This window comes from Scyliorhinus canicula, chromosome 26 (genome assembly GCF_902713615.1).
Source record: "Scyliorhinus canicula chromosome 26, sScyCan1.1, whole genome shotgun sequence".
Lineage (NCBI taxonomy): Eukaryota > Metazoa > Chordata > Chondrichthyes > Carcharhiniformes > Scyliorhinidae > Scyliorhinus > Scyliorhinus canicula.
Window position 1 is genome coordinate 19,752,472 of NC_052171.1, and position 18,822 is coordinate 19,771,293.

The window sequence follows — 18,822 nt, forward strand, 5'->3', positions numbered from 1 at the left end:
TCAAACATTTGGTGTTTTATTCAGTGTGCCTGGTGACTCTGTGTTGTAAATTAGCCCTGGGCGTGGTCACCTTGAGATGGAGAGACTGAACAGAGGTTAGCTGCCCCAAGGAGGTGAGCAGACAGTGTAAATTCAACTCCTGCACACGTAGGAACAGGTGTATCATCTGTGCATATCTCCATGGCATGAAGAACATCAGGTGGATGGAAAATAGCTGTTCTCCTTAGTTGAAGGGTCAATAACGGCAAGGAGGCAGAATGATACGATGAAAGTAGTAGACAACGGATGAACGGACATCGCGCGACAATCGCCAGGCAGGAATGTTCCCTTCCAGTCGGGGAACACTTCAGCAGTCAAGGGCATTCAGCCTCTGATCTCCGGGTAAGCGTTCTCCAAGGCGGCCTTCAGGACGCACGACAACGCAGAATTGCCGAACAGAAACTTATAGCCAAGTTCCGCACACATGAGTGCGGCCTCAACAGGGATCTTGGATTCATGTCGCATTACATTCACCCCCCACCATCTGGCCTGGGCTTTGCCTGAAAAAGTCCTGGATTCAAATCCCATCGGAACATTCACAATGTAATGGGGCATGTGCTTGAAGAGAATCAAAGTTGAGGGTTGAGCGGAAAACACTGGGATGTGGGACTAAATTGGGCAGTTCTTGCAAAAAGAGACGAGTTCGCGGAACCGAATGGCCGACTTGTGTCCCTTCCTGAGATGTTCCGACAAGGCAGCACAAGCACAATTGTGTTTCTTTTTCAATTAGTTTCTTGGCATTTTCAAAAATTATATACATTGCTGTTGGTTATCATTTATTGTGCTGTCACTCGATTCCTTCTGAGGTTTCTCTATTTACATTCTGTTGCCATCTGGGTCAGCGTACAATCCTCCCTACCCCCCTCCCCCCCCTCCTCCTCCAGCTCCCCTCTCCTTGACCCACCCCCTCCCTTCCCCCCCTTTTTCACTGCTGTTCCCCATTTTTTCCATTGGGTTTTGCTACCTCACCTCCATAGGAAGTTTGTAAGCAGCAGGTATCCGAGTTTGTTGCCTTTAGCTAGTTGGAATCTCTGCGTCAGTTCTTCCAGTGTCGTGACCCCCACCGTCAGTGTATAGGTCCCTGATTGTCAATGCCCCCCCCCCCCCCCCCCCCACTCCACCTTTTGAAGGTGGCATCAGTCAGTGCTGGTGTGAACCTGTGGTTGTTGCAGATGGGGGCTTTGTCGGACATTCTGGTCAGCCCAAGTTGCTGCCGCAGTTGGTTCCACGTCTGGAGGGTGGCTTCCACCACCGGGCTGCCGGAGTGTTTCTTGGGCGGGGATGGCAGTACCCCCGTGGCGAGGACCCGGAGAGAGGTCCTCTTGGAGGAGGCCTCCCCCGCACGCGACCCACTCGGCTTCTGGCTCCTTGATCCATCCCATCGCTCGTTCCGCCATCACTGCCCAGTGGTAGAATTGTAGGTTCGGGAGGGCAAGCCCTCCCCTGGATTTTGTTTTCTGTAGGGCCTTCTTCTTTGTGATCGTAGAATTCTTTCCCCCCCCCCCCCCCCCCCCCCCCCCCACCGATACAAACGGCAAGATTAATTTGGAACACAATGTGTTTGATCTGCAGGGTTCTGTGTACTTAGCTGGTGAAGAGGCCCTCATGTTCAAAAGCAATCTGTTACTCTGCAAACATGTATCTCCTGTCGCTTCAATCTGGAGAGGGCTCGGGTTTCTCTGTGGTCGGCTGACATTTAGAAGTGTAATCGGAGGCACTCAGCATTTTCTGCCTCGCTGGATGATGACTGCCTGAGAGGCGCAGGTACACAGCTCTTGATGTGACAACAAGGAGCTGGTACATCATTCAGGAGGGGAATGTTTCGCTGGGGAAAATAAAAAAATCTTTGCCTTGGCCCTCTGGGATCTGACCAAACCCAGAGTTGTTGGACGAGGGACGTGGGGAGGGCAGGGGGATCTTCAGCAACACTATTCTGAAGGAGAGATGGGCCATTCTCCCCGATATCTTGTCAGACGTTAACCCCATCAACTGAGATTTCGGAAAGCGTTTATTTCCTCATTAGGATGGATAGAATTTACAGTGCAGAAGGAGGCCATTTGGCCCATCGAGTCTGCACCGGCCCTTGGAAAGAGCACCCTACACCCACGCCTCCACCCTATCCCCGTAACACAGTCACCCCACCTATCCTTTGTGGACACTAAGGGGCAATTGATCATGGCCAATCCACCTAACCTGCACATCTTTGGATTGTGTGAGGAAACCGGAGCACCCGGAGGAAACCCACACAGACACGGGGAGGATGTGCAGACTCCGCACAGACAGTGACCCAAGTCGGGAATCGAACCTGGGACCCTGGACCTGTGAAGTAACTGTGCTAACCACCGCGCTACCGTGCTGCCAGGTATCTCCTCGCTTTTTGTGGGATCCTGCTGTGTAAGTGGCGGCCCAGACAAATGGCTGCTGCATTTCCTTCCTTGCACCAAAGTTCTTGATTGGCTATGAAGCGCCTCGAGAGGTCGAGAGTCCCCAAAAGGCAGGCTATCGGTGCCGACTGTCTGCTGTCAGGGTGGGTGCAGCTTGAATCAGAGCCATTCCCTTTCTTTCACACTTCACGAGTGATAGAAGACCACTTTGTCCCTCGCCGTGGGCCATGAGCTTGGCTGAACGTTTGTTGATGTATTTTCCCAATCGATTCCTGATAACAGTTGTCAACGCTAATGGAGCAGTGTGGGGATGGGCTATGTTCGAATCTGTGTTTGTTTTGGGACTGCCATTTGCCATAATAGGCCTTTAAAGAGTGGATTGTCCCAGTGTTTGTTTGGACAGTTTGGGGAGATAATTCTCAAGCTCATTAAAGGAGACTGAGAGCCAGTTCGGAAGGAGATGAGTACAGAGATGTGTGCCATTATCCTGAAGCTGGGGAGGGAGGAGCATTGCTGTGGTTGTCACAATGACATTTCACCTTATCAGTACAGCTGTGATCTCTGCTGCACTCAATTGCATCAAAAGCTCATTTCCATCCACCAAGCTCAGCTCTGGGCATTTGATTTTAATTGCACAGTGATTGTTTGGTGGAGAGTGAGTGAGTGTGTCAGGTACAGCAAGGTGCATTCTCTGACCCAAACCTGACAAACACGTGCGTGAGCAATCTACCATTTCACGCCCTGATGAAGGCAAGATGGGCCAACTGATCTTCTGCGTCGGATTTACAGGCCATTCAGCCCAGCCCAGTTATGCTGGCCTTCCTCAACCACACCCGTCTTCTCCAAGCCGACTTTCCTCCATCCAAGTAAGTGGCAAGCCTTCACTGACTGACACACTTTGGCCAGTCCATGAAAGGTGCTCTCTGAAAGCAAGTTCTTTCGTCTCATCCTACCAGCACCATTTTTCTATTTGTCCCTCCCTTGTTTGTTTTGTGGGAAGGTCGCTCTGCGGCTGGCCTCAATGATGCTTCCTGCGATGATGGTCGCCCATTCACATCACTCAGTGGTTCAGAGTGGCTCCTGCGGGAGGGGTCCTTGAGGGATGTTGTCTAGTACATGGTGCATCCCGCTCTGCTTTTGCACCTGTTGGCAAATCCGGCCACTCAATGTCCTCCCTTGGATGACTGAAGATAGGATTCCAAATGTAGTCACTGACTAAACCCATTTGAATTATTGGTCTCCCAGCGCAAAAGTAAAATATGGAAACAGAGATGCAGATGCAAAAGGACCAGAGCAAAGGTTGTAACAGAGGCAACTCCCAATCGCCCTCCACGAAATAGATGCCTTGACATTCGTTCATAACTACACACTGAAACCACTGGAGCCTCTTGATAATATCCCAGACATGACTTCCTCCCAGGCATCGGTTATGCTGGGCTGGATTCTCCGCGCCCCGCCCCGCCGGGTCTGAGAATCACTTCGGGGTGGTGGGGAATCCCCCCCCCCCCCCCCACCCCCCTCCCGCCCCGCCGTCTTCCAAAGTCTCCGGCACCAGAGATTCGGCAGGGGCGGGAATCGCGCCACGCCTGTCGTCGTCCACCCACCCCCGTGCGATTCTCCGGCCCGCAGAAGTCCCGCTGCATTACTGGCGGGACTGGGCGGAGCGTGCGGGCTCCGTGGTCCTGGGTGAGAGCACGGGGCGATCTGGCCCCGGGGGGTGCCCCCACGGTGGCCTGGCCCACGATCGAGGGCCGGGCCTGTGCCGTGGGGGCATTCCCTTACTTCCGTATTGGCCAGAGCCATCACGATGGCTGACGCAGAAGTGACCCCCTCCCCTGCGCATGCGCGGTGTGACGTCAGCAGCCGCAGACGCTCCGCCGTATGCGCGGACTTCCGCCGGCCGCCAATGACTCCAGCGCGGGTCTAGCCCCTCAAGGAGAAATTTGCAGCTTTCGTGCGGCCCGATACCGGAGTGGGTCACGCGACTCAATCCTGCCGAGAGCCCCCGCCCCCCGCCACGCCGGGTACGGAGAGAAACCCGGCCCCGATATATAAACCACCCTGAACCCCTCGATTAGATTCCTGTCTGTAACTCACTCCCGGGTATCTGTTATTCTATATATAAACCACCCCAAACCCCTCGATTAGATTCCAGTCGGTAACTCACTCCCAGGTATCTGTTATTCTATATATAAACCACCCCGAACCCCTCGATTAGATTCCAGTCTGTAACTCGCTCCCGGGTATCTGTTATTCTATATATAAACCACCTCGAACCCCTCGATTAGATTCCAGTCTGTAACTCACTCCCGGGTATCTGTTATTCTATATATAAACCACCCCGAACCCCTCGATTAGATTCCAGTCTGTAACTCACTCCCAGGTATCTGTTATACTATATATAAACCACCCCAAACCCCTCGATTAGATTCCAGTCTGTAACTCACTCCCAGGTATCTGTTATTCTATATATGAACCACCCCGAACCCCTCGATTAGATTCCAGTCTATAACTCACTCCCGGTTATCTGTTATTCTATATATAAACCACCCCGAACCCCTCGATTAGATTCCAGTCTGTAACTCTCTCCCGGTATCTGTTATTCTATATATAAACCACCCCGAATCCCTCGATTAGATTCCAGTCTGTAGCTCACTCCCGGGTATCTGATATTCTATATATAAACCACCCCGAACCCCTCGATTAGATTCCAGACTGTAGCTCACTCCCGGGTATCTGTTATTCTGTATATAAACCACTCCAAACCCCTCGATTAGATTCCAGTCCGTAACTCACTCCCAGGTATCTGTTATTCTATATATAAACCACCCCGAACCCCTCGATTAGATTCCAGTCTGTAACTCACTCCCAGGTATCTGTTATTCTATATAAAAACCACCCTGAACCCCTCGATTAGATTCCAGTCTGTAACTCACTCCCAGGTATCTGTTATTCTATATATAAACCACCCCAAACCCCTCGATTAGATTCCAGTCTGTAACTCACTCCCAGGTATCGGTTATTCTATATATAAACCAACCCGAACCCCTTGATTAGATTCCAGTCTGTAACTCACTCCCAGGTATCTGTGATTCTATATATAAACCACCCCGAACTCCTCGATTAGATTCCAGTCTGTAACTCACTCCCGGGTATCTGTTATTCTATATATAAACCACCCTGAACCCCTCGATTAGATTCCAGTCTGTAACTCACTCCCAGGTATCTGTTATTCTATATATAAACCATCTGAACCCCTCGATTAGATTCCAGTCTGTAACTCACTCCCGGGTATCTGTTATTCTATATATAAACCACCCCGAACCCCTCGATTAGATTCCAGTCTATAACTCACTCCCGGTTATCTGTTATTCTATATATAAACCACCCCGAAGCCCTCGATTAGGTTCCAGTCTGTAACTCTCTCCCGGTATCTGTTATTCTATATATAATCCACCCCGAATCCCTCGATTAGATTCCAGTCTGTAGCTCACTCCCGGGTATCTGTTATTCTATATATAAACCACCCCGAACCCCTCTATTAGATTCCAGACTGTAGCTCACTCCCGGGTATCTGTTATTCTATATATAAACCACTCCAAACCCCTCGATTAGATTCCAGTCCATAACTCACTCCCAGGTATCTGTTATTCTATATATAAACCACCCCGAACCCCTCGATTAGATTCCAGTCTGTAACTCACTCCCGGGTATCTGTTATTCTATATATAAACCATCTGAACCCCTCAATTAGATTCCAGTCTGTAACTCACTCCCGGGTATCTGTTATTCTATATATAAACCACCCCGAACCCCTCGATTAGATTCCAGTCTGTAGCTCACTCCCGGGTATCTGTTATTCCAGAAATAAACCACACCTAACCCCTCGATTAATAATCCAGTCTGTAACTCACTCCCAGGTATCTGTTATTCTATATATAAAACACCCCAAACCCCTCGATTAGATTCCTGTCTGCAACTCACTCCCGGGTATCTGTTATTCTATATATAAACTACCCCGAACCCCTCGATTAGATTCCAGTTTGTAACTCACTCCCGGGTATCTGTTATTCTATATATAAACCACCCCGAACCCCTCGATTAGATTCCAGTCTGTAACTCTCTCCCAGGTATCTGTTATTCTATACATAAACCACCCTGAACCCCTCGATTAGATTCCAGTCTGTAACTCACTCCTGGGTACTGGTATTCTATATATAAACCACCCTGAACCCCTCGATTATATTGCAGTCTGTTACTCACTCCCAGGTATCTGTTATTCTATATATAAACCACCCCGAGCCCCTCGATTAGATTCCAGTCTGTAACTCACTCTCCGGTATCTGTTATTCTATATACAGTATAAACCACCCCAAACCCCTCGATTAGATTCCAGTCTGTAACTCACTCCCAGGTATCTGTTATTCTATATATAAACCACCCTGAACCCCTCGATTAGATTCCAGTCAGTAACTCACTCCCGGGTATCTGTTATTCTATATATAAACCACTGCAAGCCCCTCGATTGGAGCGTAGGTCATGACAGGCGGGTGATTTGCGGGTGGGTGTTGGAATGCCCATGGAACTGCGGATTTTATATGTACGACGCCTGGGGCGCATTTTTAATGCTGACCAATTTTAAAAGACTGCGGCAGTTATCCAAATGGTGTCACCATGGGCGGCAATCGTAATTGCTGATGTACAGAGATTTTTGGTCTTTTTGTTATTAAAATTTAGAGTACCCAAGTTATTTTTTCCAATTATGGGGCAATTTAGCGTGGCCAATCCACCTACCCGGCACATCTTTGGGTTGTGGGGGTGAAACCCACGCAGACACGGGGAGAATGTGCAAACTCCCCACGGACAGTGACCCAGAGCCAGGATCGAACCTGGGACCTCAGCGCCGTGAGGCAGCAGTGCTAACCCACTGCGCCACCGTGCTGCCCCGGCGTACAGAGATATCAGAACATCAATTTGAAAACTTTCTGTTTTTGAAAACATGAACAGTTTCAATTGTAAGATCTGCCAGCTCTCTTTGAACTGTTAGGTGGTGTGCTGTGGGGCAATTCCGAAACCCTGCAGGCAAACTTTCTGGCAACTTTATTCAATGATACGCAACGGTGAGATGTTGAGGAAATAATTAGGATCGGAGAAAACATTTTTCATGTCCGTTCTGTCAGAGTAATATGACAACCAGACGAGTTTGTCACTTGTCTGTGGGGCAGTTTTAGTGTTGTCAGCATTCATCAATATTGATCAACTTGTTTTTCATATTGTACTTTGAAGTTGAATAAACTTGCATCAAGTCATTAAATTGCGTTTCAGCCAATTATATTGTTTAATTTCACCATCTTCATGTTTAACATAGAACATAGAACAGTACAGCACAGAACAGGCCCTTCGGCCCTCGATGGTGTGCCGAGCCATGATCACCCTACTCAAACCCACGTATCCACCCTATACCCGTAACCCAACAACCCCCCCCCTTAACCTTACTTTTATTAGGACACTACGGGCAATTTAGCATGGCCAATCCACCTAACCCGCACATCTTTGGACTGTGGGTGGAAACCGGAGCACCCGGAGGGAACCCACGCACACAGGGGGAGGACGTGCAGACTCCGCACAGACAGTGACCCAGCCGGGAATCGAACCTGGGACCCTGGAGCTGTGTAGCATTTATGCTAACCACCATGCTACCCTGCTGCCCCAACTTGTTTTTCATATTGTACTTTGAAGTTGAATAAACTTGCATCAAGTCATTAAATTGTGTTTCAGCCAATTATATTGTTTAATTTCACCATCTTCAGATTTGTGGCTGTTTTATTTCCAAGAGCCACTTCTGGCTCTCTCTCAGTGATACCTGCTCTTTGTTCTCCTCCCTCCACCTCCTTCTCGCCTGGCAGTGTCCCAAGGTGAATGCAGGTTCACAATTATTGCTGGCTCTTCAGTAACGCTCACTAGTAACTTTGTTCCTTGATGCACGATCGATTGCACGAAAGACTCAGATTGGTACAACTGTGGCTTTATTACAGTCAGATGCGTGGCTTTCTGCTGCAGCTGGAGGAGTGGCTGATCAGGAGGAGGACACAGATATTTATACAGCTCCTACAGGGCGGAGCGAGCCGTCAGGAGCTACCGGTGAAGCTGTAGTGCAGGTCCTACCGTACATCCCCTAATACAGGAGCACAGTGGTTCACCACATTCCTTAATGTGTGACCCTGAACAGGGGCTGTTTAGCACAACGCTAAATTGCTGGCTTTGAAAGCAGACCAAGCAGGCCAGCAGCACGGTTCAATTCCCGTAACAGCCTCCCCGAACAGGCGCCGGAATGTGGCGACTAGGGGCTTTTCACAGTAACTTCATTTGAAGCCTACTCGTGACAATAAGCGATTTTCATTTTTTCATTTTCATTTCAGCCGTTACTGACAGGAGGCTATCACAGGACTGTCTGATCCTGACTGTCGAGATCTACCATGCGGTTCAAGTGCAGTCTCGCACACACTTTAAAACTGGGTAGAAATTTGAGTTACACTTCTCGGATGCGAAGTCAGAATCTTTTATTGCTTCTATCGATTACAATTGAGAGAAATCTAAATCTAAATCTAAATCAATAAAGCCTTGCCAGGAAAAGACTTAAAAAGAGAAGTAATTTATAAAACAATTTTAGCTTTCAAAAATAACACAGAAATGGTTTCTTGCTGAAGGCAAAGACAGCTTCAAGAGTTTTAGAAGGGAAAATATGAAAATAAGGACGGCGAATAGTCAAGTAAAAGTGTAGATTGATCCGGATAGAAAATGACTTCCTGAACTTCTATGTTTTAAAAAATAAATTTAGATTACCCAATTATTTTTTCCAATTAAGGGGCAATTTAGCGTGGCCAATCCACCTACTCTGCACATTTTTTGGGTTGTGGGGGTGAGACCCACGCAGACACGGGGAGAATGTGCAAACTCCACACGGACAGTGACCCAGAGCCGGGATCGAACCCGGGTCCTCGGCGCCGTGAGGCAGCTGTGCTAACCGCTAGGCCACCGTGTTGCCCTTTGAACTTCTATGTTTAAGGAGAATGTTATCAGTCCAACTCCATCTGTCCCTACCCCTGCAATGTGCTGATTGGCTTGGATGGGTATCAAATACATTTGGTTGTCAATGTGCAACATATATTCGGATATGTTGCATTTGTAGATGTTCGTGTGTGTTGGAATGTGATATATCCTCCATCAATTCTAGTTTTTGCTGGTTTATTGCTGACTGTGCTTCTGTCTGAATTCTGAACAATGGTGTGTTCAACAGCAGGTGTTTAGGGGCAGCAGGGTAGCATGGTGGTTAGCATCAATGCTTCACAGCTCCAGGGTCCCAGGTTCGATTCCCGGCTGGGTCACTGTCTGTGTGGAGTCTGCACGTCCTCCCCGTGTGTGCGTGGGTTTCCTCCGGGTGCTCCGGTTTCCTCCCACAGTCCAAAGATGTGCGGGTTAGGTGGATTGGCCATGCTAAATTGCCCGTAGTGTCCTAATAAAGTAAGGTTAAGGGGGGGTTGTTGGGTTACGGATATAGGGTGGATACGTGGGTTTGAGTAGGGTGATCATGGCTCGGCACAACATTGAGGGCCGAAGGGCCTGTTCTGTGCTGTACTGTTCTATGTTCATGTCGTCATGGCGACCTTGGGTCTGGCTGCTTAGCTTTTGCTATTTAAAACAATGGTCAGTTTGTGATATCAGTAAACATGTTGCATGAGCTCCAGCTAGTTTCTTTGAATGTTTCAGATCCTGTGTTTTGCCACTGCAAATTCTGCAAGCTGAGTATTTGTAATCTAAATTATGCTTGAAGTTGACTGATGAAATCCATTTTAAAATGGATTTAAAACTGGGCTTTCGTTTTTACATTGAAACGGCTAAATCAATTACCCTTTTACCTGTTAGAAATGGACAGTTTCCTTCATTGACCTCGCTCAAATGCTGACTCAAATTCAATGCACCAGGGGCTACTGAGTCGTGATTAAGAGCAGCAAAAATTTATTATTTCCTTCCTCCGCCTGTGGTCAGAAAGCTTTTGAGTCCAGAACGCTGCCTTGACTCAGGATAGACTTGGTCAGCGGACGTGGCGTGGGTCCCTGTGGTGAATGTAACATGATAATTCACACTATATCTTTGTAAGCGCAGTAGCGTTATCCGACCACTAGGGGGAGTAGCTCTGGGAATGCTCCGGAGCTTGTACAGCGCTCCACCCTGGGCTCCGCCCACAACTCCTCCCCCTAGTGCTGCTGTATAAATGCCCTTGTCCAGAGTCAGCCTGCAGTTCACCTGAGAGTTCATCAACGGGTAACAGGCTGGCTCTGTAGTAAGTAGATTAAAGCCTATATTCATTTCGGAAACACGTGTCTGGTGAATTGATGGTTCCATCAGTCCCGAAGGCCGGCCAGTTGGTAAACGCGGGACCCGAGGGGAAGGAGCTGTTTGACCAACAGTAGGGCGGCACAGTGGTTAGCACTGCTGCCTCTCAGCTCCAGGGTCCCGGGTTTAATTCCGGCCTCCGGTGACTGTGCAGAGTTTGCATTTTCTCCCCGCGTCTGCGTGGGTTTCCTCCGGCTGCTCCCGTTTCCTCCCACAAGTCCAGGTCATGATAAATTGCCCCTGTGTGAACAAAAGGTTAGGTGGGGTTCCTGGGCAATGGGGAGAGGGTGGAGCTGTGGGCTCAAGTAGGGAGCTCTTTCAAAACAGAGATTGCGATACTGTGAAAATTGTCGCCTGTCACTCAGCCAGTGGGGTGAAATAAAATACTCGGGGGCAAGCGGGGGGTCACAAAACAAACCAAGTCTTTTATTACAAATGTTGCAGAGAAAATGTCAAATTCGAGTTTCGTTTATTTTTGAGACCAGCACAGAAATGGGGTCTTACTCAGCCCCATCCAAATGGGAAGATGAAGAAAACCTCTTCCCTTCGCCAAGGACAAAATAAATAAATTGCATTGTCCCTTTCCAGCCAATCCAATGCTCAGCTCAGGAGATAGTAGCTGGGAAGGATCCCAGGCAGTACAAGTAGGGATAGCAGTGGTAAGTTTGGAAGCGAGGTACCAAGGGCGCTCGGGAACACCGTGCCCGCTCCTTGGCATCAACACAATTCTGGTTGGCAGCCAGCATCTTCTTCTTGGTCTTGTACCTCCGGTTCTGGAACCAGATCTTTACCTGAGTTTCGGTCAGCTTCAGGGTCCCAGCCAGGTCAGCTCTTTCTGGGGCCGACAGGTACCTCTGACTGTCAAACCTTCGCTCCAGCCCCACAACCTGGGCGTGTGAGAAAGCTGCTCGGGAACGCTTCTTCCTGGGGTTCCTCAAAGCTCTGCTGGAGACGTTCGTCCTCTCCTGCTGGCCGGTGGTTGACGGAGAGCAATCTGCTGAACAGAAAGAGAAAGCGGTCTCAAAACTCAACGGGAAACATGATGGACCTGGGCAGAGGTGTCTTCATAGGTGAAGGTGCATCCTCACTCCCTCTGATCGACACTCCCCAACTCCTCACTCCCCTTCCATCTACATATACCAGTCAATACGACAATTAAAGTATTTCAATTGTTGTAAAAGCCCATCTGAGTCACTAATGTGCTTCGGGGCAAGAAATCTGCCGTCCCTACCCGGCCTGACCTACATGTGACTCCAGGCCCACAGCAATGTGGTTGGCTCTTCACGACCCCTTTGAAATGGTCGAGCGACACGCTCGCTTGTATCAAACCGCTAAAAGGTCTGACAGCAATGAGAGCGGACGGATCACCCAGTGTCAACACTGGCACCAGAAACAAAATGGAAAATCCAGTCCTGTCGACCTTGAAAGGTTCACCCCCCACCCCCGTACTAACATCTGGGGGCTAGTGCGTAAATTGGGAAATGTCTCACAGACTAGTCATGTGACATCCACAGCCTGACATGGTTATACTCCCGGAATCATACCTCACAGAGAACATAGAACAGTACAGCACAGAACAGGCCCTTCGGCCCTCGATGTTGTGCCGAGCAATGATCACCCCACTTAAACCCACAAACCCCTAACCCAACAATCCCCCCCATTAACCTTTACACTACGGGCAATTTAGCATGGCCAATCCACCTAACCCGCACATCTTTGGACTGTGGGAGGAAACCGGAGCACCCGGAGGAAACCCACGCACACACGGGGAGGACGTGCAGACTCCATACAGACAGAAGCACCAATCCTGGGTATGTCTTGTCCCACGGACAGGGCGCACACAGCGTACAGTCAGCAGAGAGCTGCTCTGGGGGGGGTCATCAACATTGGCAGTGAGCTCCATGGAATCATGAGCAACATGGACCAGGAAATCTCTGCTGATTAGCCCCTGTTGAGCATCACTTGGAGGAAGCACTGAGGGTGGCCAAGGGGCAGATAACACTCTGGGGTGGGGTGTACCACCACATACCGAGCTGGCTGGGTCCTAAAGGACAATAGCTGCTAGACTGGGACTGCAGCAGGAGGTGAGGGGACCAACAGAAGGGAAAAACATACTTGACCTCACCCTCACCAACCTTCCTGCTGCAGATATATCTGTCCATGGCAGTATCGGTAGAAGTGATGGAGGCAAAGTCCTCACTTTGGGAATGTTGTGTGGCACTATCACCGTGCTAAATTGGATAGACTTTGAACAGATCTAGCATCTCTGGACATCCATGAGGCGCTGTGGGCCATCAGCAGCAGCAGAATTCTACCCAATCACAATCTGTAACCTCATGACCCATATATCCCCCACTCTGCCATTATCACCAAGCCAGGGGATCAGCCCAGTAACCCCCACTTAACATTTTTAGGACACTACGGGCAATTTAGCATGGCCAATCCACCTAACCCGCACATCTTTGGACTGTGGGAGGAAACCGGAGCACCCGGAGGAAACCCACGCACACACGGGGAGGACATGCAGACTCCGCACAGACAGTGACCCAGCCGGGAATTGAACCTGGGACCCTGGAGCTGTGAAGAAACTGTGCCAACCACTATGCTACCGTGCTGCCCTGTTGCACATCTGTGCAAAAGCCAAGGCTGAGACATTCGCAATAATCTTCAGCCAGAAGTGCCGAGTGGATGATCCATCTAGGTCTCCTCCGGAGGTCCTCAGCATCACAGATGCCTGAGCTCAGCCAATTTGATTCACTCCAAATGGCTGAAGGCGCTGGATACCGCAAAGGCTCTGGGCCCTGATAATTTTCCAGCAATAGTACTGAAGACTGAAGGGGTCACAAACTGTGCTGGCAAGCGGCACTTACTCAGCAATAACCTGCTCATAGGTGCTCAGTTTGGGTTCCTCATGATAGCCTTGGTTCAAACATGGGCAAAAGAGCTGAATGCCAGGGGTGAGGGGAGAGTGACTGCCCTTGACATCAAGGCAGCATGTGACCAAGTATGGCATCAAGGAGCCCGAGCTAAGGGCCTCACGGTAGCATGGTGGTTAGCATCAATGCTTCACAGCTCCAGGGTCCCAGGTTCGATTCCCGGCTGGGTCACTGTCTGTGCGGAGTCTGCACATCCTCCCCGTGTGTGCGTGGGTTTCCTCCGGGTGCTCCGGTTTCCTCCCACAGTCCAAAAGATGTGCGGGTTAGGTGGATTGGCCATGCTAAATTACCCGTAGTGTAAGGTTAATGGGGGGATTGTTGGGATACGGGTTACGTGGGTTTAAGTGGGGTGATCATTGCTCGGCACAACATCGAGGGCCGAAGGGCCTGTTCTGTGCTGTACTGTTCTATCTTCTATCTATTCTATCTATCTAAACTGGAGGCAATAGGAATCAGGGGGAAAACTCTCCGCTGGTTGGAGTAATTCCTGGCAGAAAGGGAGATGGCTGTGGTGGGTGATGGTCAATCACCTGTCCTGGGACATCGCCGCAGCCCAACTGTCTTCAGCTGCTTCATTAATTACCTTCCTTCCAACATAAGGTCAGAAGAGGGAATCTTCACCATGTGTGACTCTTAAGGAACTGAAGCAGTCCATGTCCAAATGCAGCAAGACCTGGACAATATCCAGGCTTGGGCTGACAAGTGGCAAGTTACATTCGTGCCACACACAGGTCAGGCAATGACCATCTCCATCTCCCCCTGACATTCAATGGCATTACCATTGCTGAACCCCACAATCAACATCCTGGGGGTTACCATTGATCAGAAACTGAACTGGACCCAGCCACATTAATACTGTGGCTACCAGAGCAGGTCAGAGGCTGGGAATCCTGCGGAGAGTAACTCACCTCCTAACCCCCCAAAGCCTGTCCACCATCTCCAAGGCACAAGTCAGGAGTGTGATGGAATACTCTCCACTTGCCTGGATGAGCGCAGCTCCAACAACACTCAAGAAGCTCAACACCATCCAGGACAAAGCAGCCCCGCTTGATTGCTCCCCTTCCACAAACATTCACTCCCTCCCCCACCGACGCACAGCGGCAGCCGTGTGTACCATCTACAAGATGCACTGCAGCAACTCACCAAGGCTCCTTCGGGAGCACCTTCCAAACCCACGGCCACTACCATCTAGAAGGACAAGGGCAGCAGATACCTGGGAACCCCACCACCTGGAGGTTCCCCTCCAAGTCACTCCCCACCCTGACTGGGAAATATATCGGCCGTTCCTTCACTGTCGCTGGGGCAACATCCTGGAACTCCCTCCCTAACTGCACAGTGGGTGTACCTACACCTCAGGGACTGCAGTGGGTTCAAGAAGGCGGCTCACCCACCGCCTTCTGAAAGGCAACTTGGGATGGGCAATAAATGCTGGGCTAACCAGCGACATTCACATCTGAAGGAAGAATAATTTAAACAGATACATTCTTTCGAACCTTGAGCAAAGCATTTGAGAAACAGTCGGGCGTGTTGATTCCTGATCTGTTCAGCTTCAATCTGGAGGATCCGAGCGCATTTTTAAACAAAAAAAACCCATTTCCCTCTCTAACCGCATTACTTTCTGATTCCCAGGAAGGCTGTACTGGTCACAAATTGTGTTGTAGATATTTGGGTTAATCACAATTCAGGTTACTGTACTCCAATCTCATTTCATTGAGATACCTGGGCGGGAGATTTGGCTGGCTCATTTCAGAATGTGTTTTAGTGCTGGGCACTGGGATTGAGAGAGTGGCTGACAGCACTGACACACACACACACACACACACACACAGAGTGGTCCCCACCTGTCATGGAGAGGTGGAAGGAGACACTGCAAACTCCCTGTCTGCTCTCTGAGCACTGGGGAATGTTTCCACTGTCCCAAAGGGCTGGATTTGTCCCCCCTCCCTCCCGCCCGCACTCGGTCACAGAGAGGAGCTAGAGGGGGGCTAGCCAGGGAGTGCTGAGTGGTCCAGATGTGTTCTCCTACCTCCTGCTGCTGCTACATCCAGATGTTGTGTCCTGCCACTCTGCTCTGCCCCAGGGCTCAGGCCTCTCCTCTGTCCGGCTACCTCTCTGCTGCCTGTCGAGGGGCCGGTCTCTGGCTTGTGGGGGACTCCCAGCTTCTCCCAGGGGGACAGGATGTCCTCGATACGAAAGGAGGTGAAGCGTTTGCGGGTTGTGGCCATGGTCTTGGTTCCCTCCCCCCCAGCCCTGGGGGGAGAGCTGGGACTCCAGGGGACAGGCTGAAAGCTGGGACAGGATTGTATTCCAGCTGTGTGGGGCAGTGCATCCTGCAGGGTGTATTTTATACACAGGGATGGATAACTGAGAGGGGAGGGCACATTCCCATCCCTCCCCCTGGGAGGTAACAGGTGAGCTACAGCGAGTGGCACTGTCACTCACTCCAAACACTTTGCTGCCTCGCCCCAGCCAGCAGATTGAACAGCAGCTTCACTACCTTGGACACACATTCCCAAACTCTCCCCTTATTCCCCAGGGATCTGGACTGTTCAAACCCCTCTCCACAGTGCTGTACCCCCAGAGGGAGGAGAGAGTGTGGGAAGGGCTGGATGATTCTGAGAGATCCCAACTCCGACCAGGAAACCAGGGGAACATTCACAACAGACCTGGGATACGGAGACTGGACCAGGGAAGGAGCCCCCTCACACACACAGGGACCAGAGTACCTGTCTCCCTAAACCCCAGGGGGAGAGTCCCAAGGGGAGGCAGGGGTCCAGCACTAGGAAATACAATTCAGCCAGCTGGACACAAACTTGCTCTGCAAGAATGGATCTGGCGCCACCATCAGCTCCCAAACCAAACATCATTCAACATGGAGAACTGTGTAGAACAGACAAGTCAATCCCCGTCTACAGCCACACACATAGTTTAACACATTCCTCTGTATCTGTTATTCTATATGTAAACCACCCCGAATCCCTCGATTAGATTCCAGTCTGAAACTCACTCCCGGGTATCTGTTATTCTATATATAAACCACCCTGAACCCTCGATTAGATTCCAGTCTGTAACTCACTCCCGGGTATCTGTTATTCTATATATAAACCACCCCGAACCCCTCGATTAGATTCCAGTCTGTAACTCACTCCCAAGTATCTGTTATTCTATATATAAACCTCCCTGAACCCCTCGATTAGATTCCAGTCTGTAACTCACTCCCAGGTATCTGTTATTCTATATATAAACCATCCCCGAACCCCTCGATTAGATTCCAGTCTGTAACTCACTCCCAGGTATCAGTTATTCTGTATATAAACCAACCTGAACCCCTCGATTAGATTCCAGTCTGTAACTCACTCTTGGTTATCTGTTATTCTATATATAAACCACCCCGAACCCCTCGATTAGATTCCAGTCTGTAACTCACTCCCGGGTATTCTATATATAAACCACCCCGAACCCCTCGATTAGATTCCAGTCTGTAACTCACTCCCGTGTATCTGTTATTCTATATATAAACCACCCCGAACCCCTCGATTAGATTCCAGTCTGTAACTCACTCCCGGGTATCTGTTATTCTATATATAAACCACCCCGAACCCCTCGATTAGATTCCAGTCAGTAACTCACTCCCGTGTATCTGTTATTCTATGTACAAACCACCCCGAACACCTCGATTAGATTCCAGTCTGTAACTCACTCCCAGGTATCGGTTATTCTATATATTAACCATCCCCGAACCCCTCGATTAGATTCCAGTCTGTAACTCACTGCCGGGTATCTGTTATTCTATATATAAACCACCCCGAACCACTTGATTAGATTCCAGTCTGTAACTCATTCCCGGGTATCTGCTATTCTATATATAAACCACCCCAAACCCCTCGATTAGATTCCAGTCTGTAACTCACTCCCAGGTATCGGTTATTCTATATGTAAGCCACCCTGAACCCCTCGATTAGATTCCAGTCTGTAACTCACTCCCGGGTATCTGTTATTCTATATATAAACCACCCCGAACCCCTCGATTAGATTCCAGTCTGTAACTCACTCCCGGGTATCTGTTATTCTATATATAAACCACCCCAAACCCCTCGATTAGATTCCAGTCTATAACTCACTCCCGGGTATCTGTTATTCTATATATAAACCACCCCGAACCCCTCGATTAGATTCCAGTCTGTAACTCACTCCCAGGTTTTAATGATTCGGCAGATATCTGTTTATTGAATTGAGAGATATCTCGCTGCTTCTTTCCGGAATGATCTATGCTCGATTGCCGTCAGTGCATTCCAGTTGCATTTCCTTCTGCTGGATTGAAACACTGGATAGTCCTGTCTGAGTGCTGCATTGGCTCCAATTGGTGCTCGTTGACACACCTTTGGCCATTGGAGACGCGTTGACGTCTCGGCATCAGCCACATGTGCTGGCAATGGTTTGGCACAAAGGTCGTAGGAAGTGATGCGACCCCTGGTGATCTGGTCTTGCGGGACAGCTCTCTTGACATGAGGGTGTGTGGGGGTGAGGTGATGAGTGTGTTGTTACCTGCAGTGACACACTGGGCAGATCTGTACAGTTTGCAGTCTCTTGCCAACTTCATTCCAATACATTCTTGTGTTATTCAAAACCAGGTGAGGATGTGAATCAATTAAGCGCTTCCTAATTGCTGACTGTTGCTTTTTGAGGTGTCATGCCCCAATGTTCATTAAAAAGGAAACATCACCCCTGTAAAGGTAGCTGATTGTTTCCCCCCCCCCCCCCACGGCCCTCTCCACATCACACAAGCCAATGCCTGAGCTCGGGAGGCTCCTGTTCCACAGTGTCAGTCAGATTGAACGCCAGTGATTTTGTCCTCTTGTGTGATGCTGCCACCATGTGGTCACCCGCAGTACTGCTGGACAACTGGAAACCAATTTGGATTGACCCCCCCCTCAAACCTGACGTCGTGGGGAATATTGGATTGGATTTGTTCACGTGTACCGAGGGACAGTGAAAAGTATTTTTCTGCCTGCCTGCAGCTCAAACAGATCGTTTAGTACATGAAAAGAAAATACGTAATCGGGCAAGAC

General features: G+C 49.6%; 1 protein-coding gene across 2 annotated transcripts; it reads right to left on the reverse strand.

Annotated features, from left to right (window-relative positions):
- Positions 1-11,217: 11,217 nt before the first annotated feature.
- LOC119957541 (homeobox protein koza-like) lies at positions 11,218-16,064 on the reverse strand. 2 transcript variants are annotated; one of them, XM_038785687.1, is made up of 2 exons: positions 15,780-16,064; positions 11,218-11,811 (listed from the first exon to the last, which is right to left on the reverse strand). In XM_038785687.1, exons 1-2 carry the CDS (start codon positions 15,976-15,978, stop codon positions 11,423-11,425), a joined length of 588 nt encoding a protein of 195 aa, XP_038641615.1. In that variant the 5' UTR covers positions 15,979-16,064; the 3' UTR covers positions 11,218-11,422. The 2 variants fall into 2 exon arrangements, with proteins under 2 accessions (XP_038641615.1, XP_038641614.1); XM_038785686.1 differs by having other exon boundaries at positions 11,218-11,814.
- Positions 16,065-18,822: the final 2,758 nt, after the last annotated feature.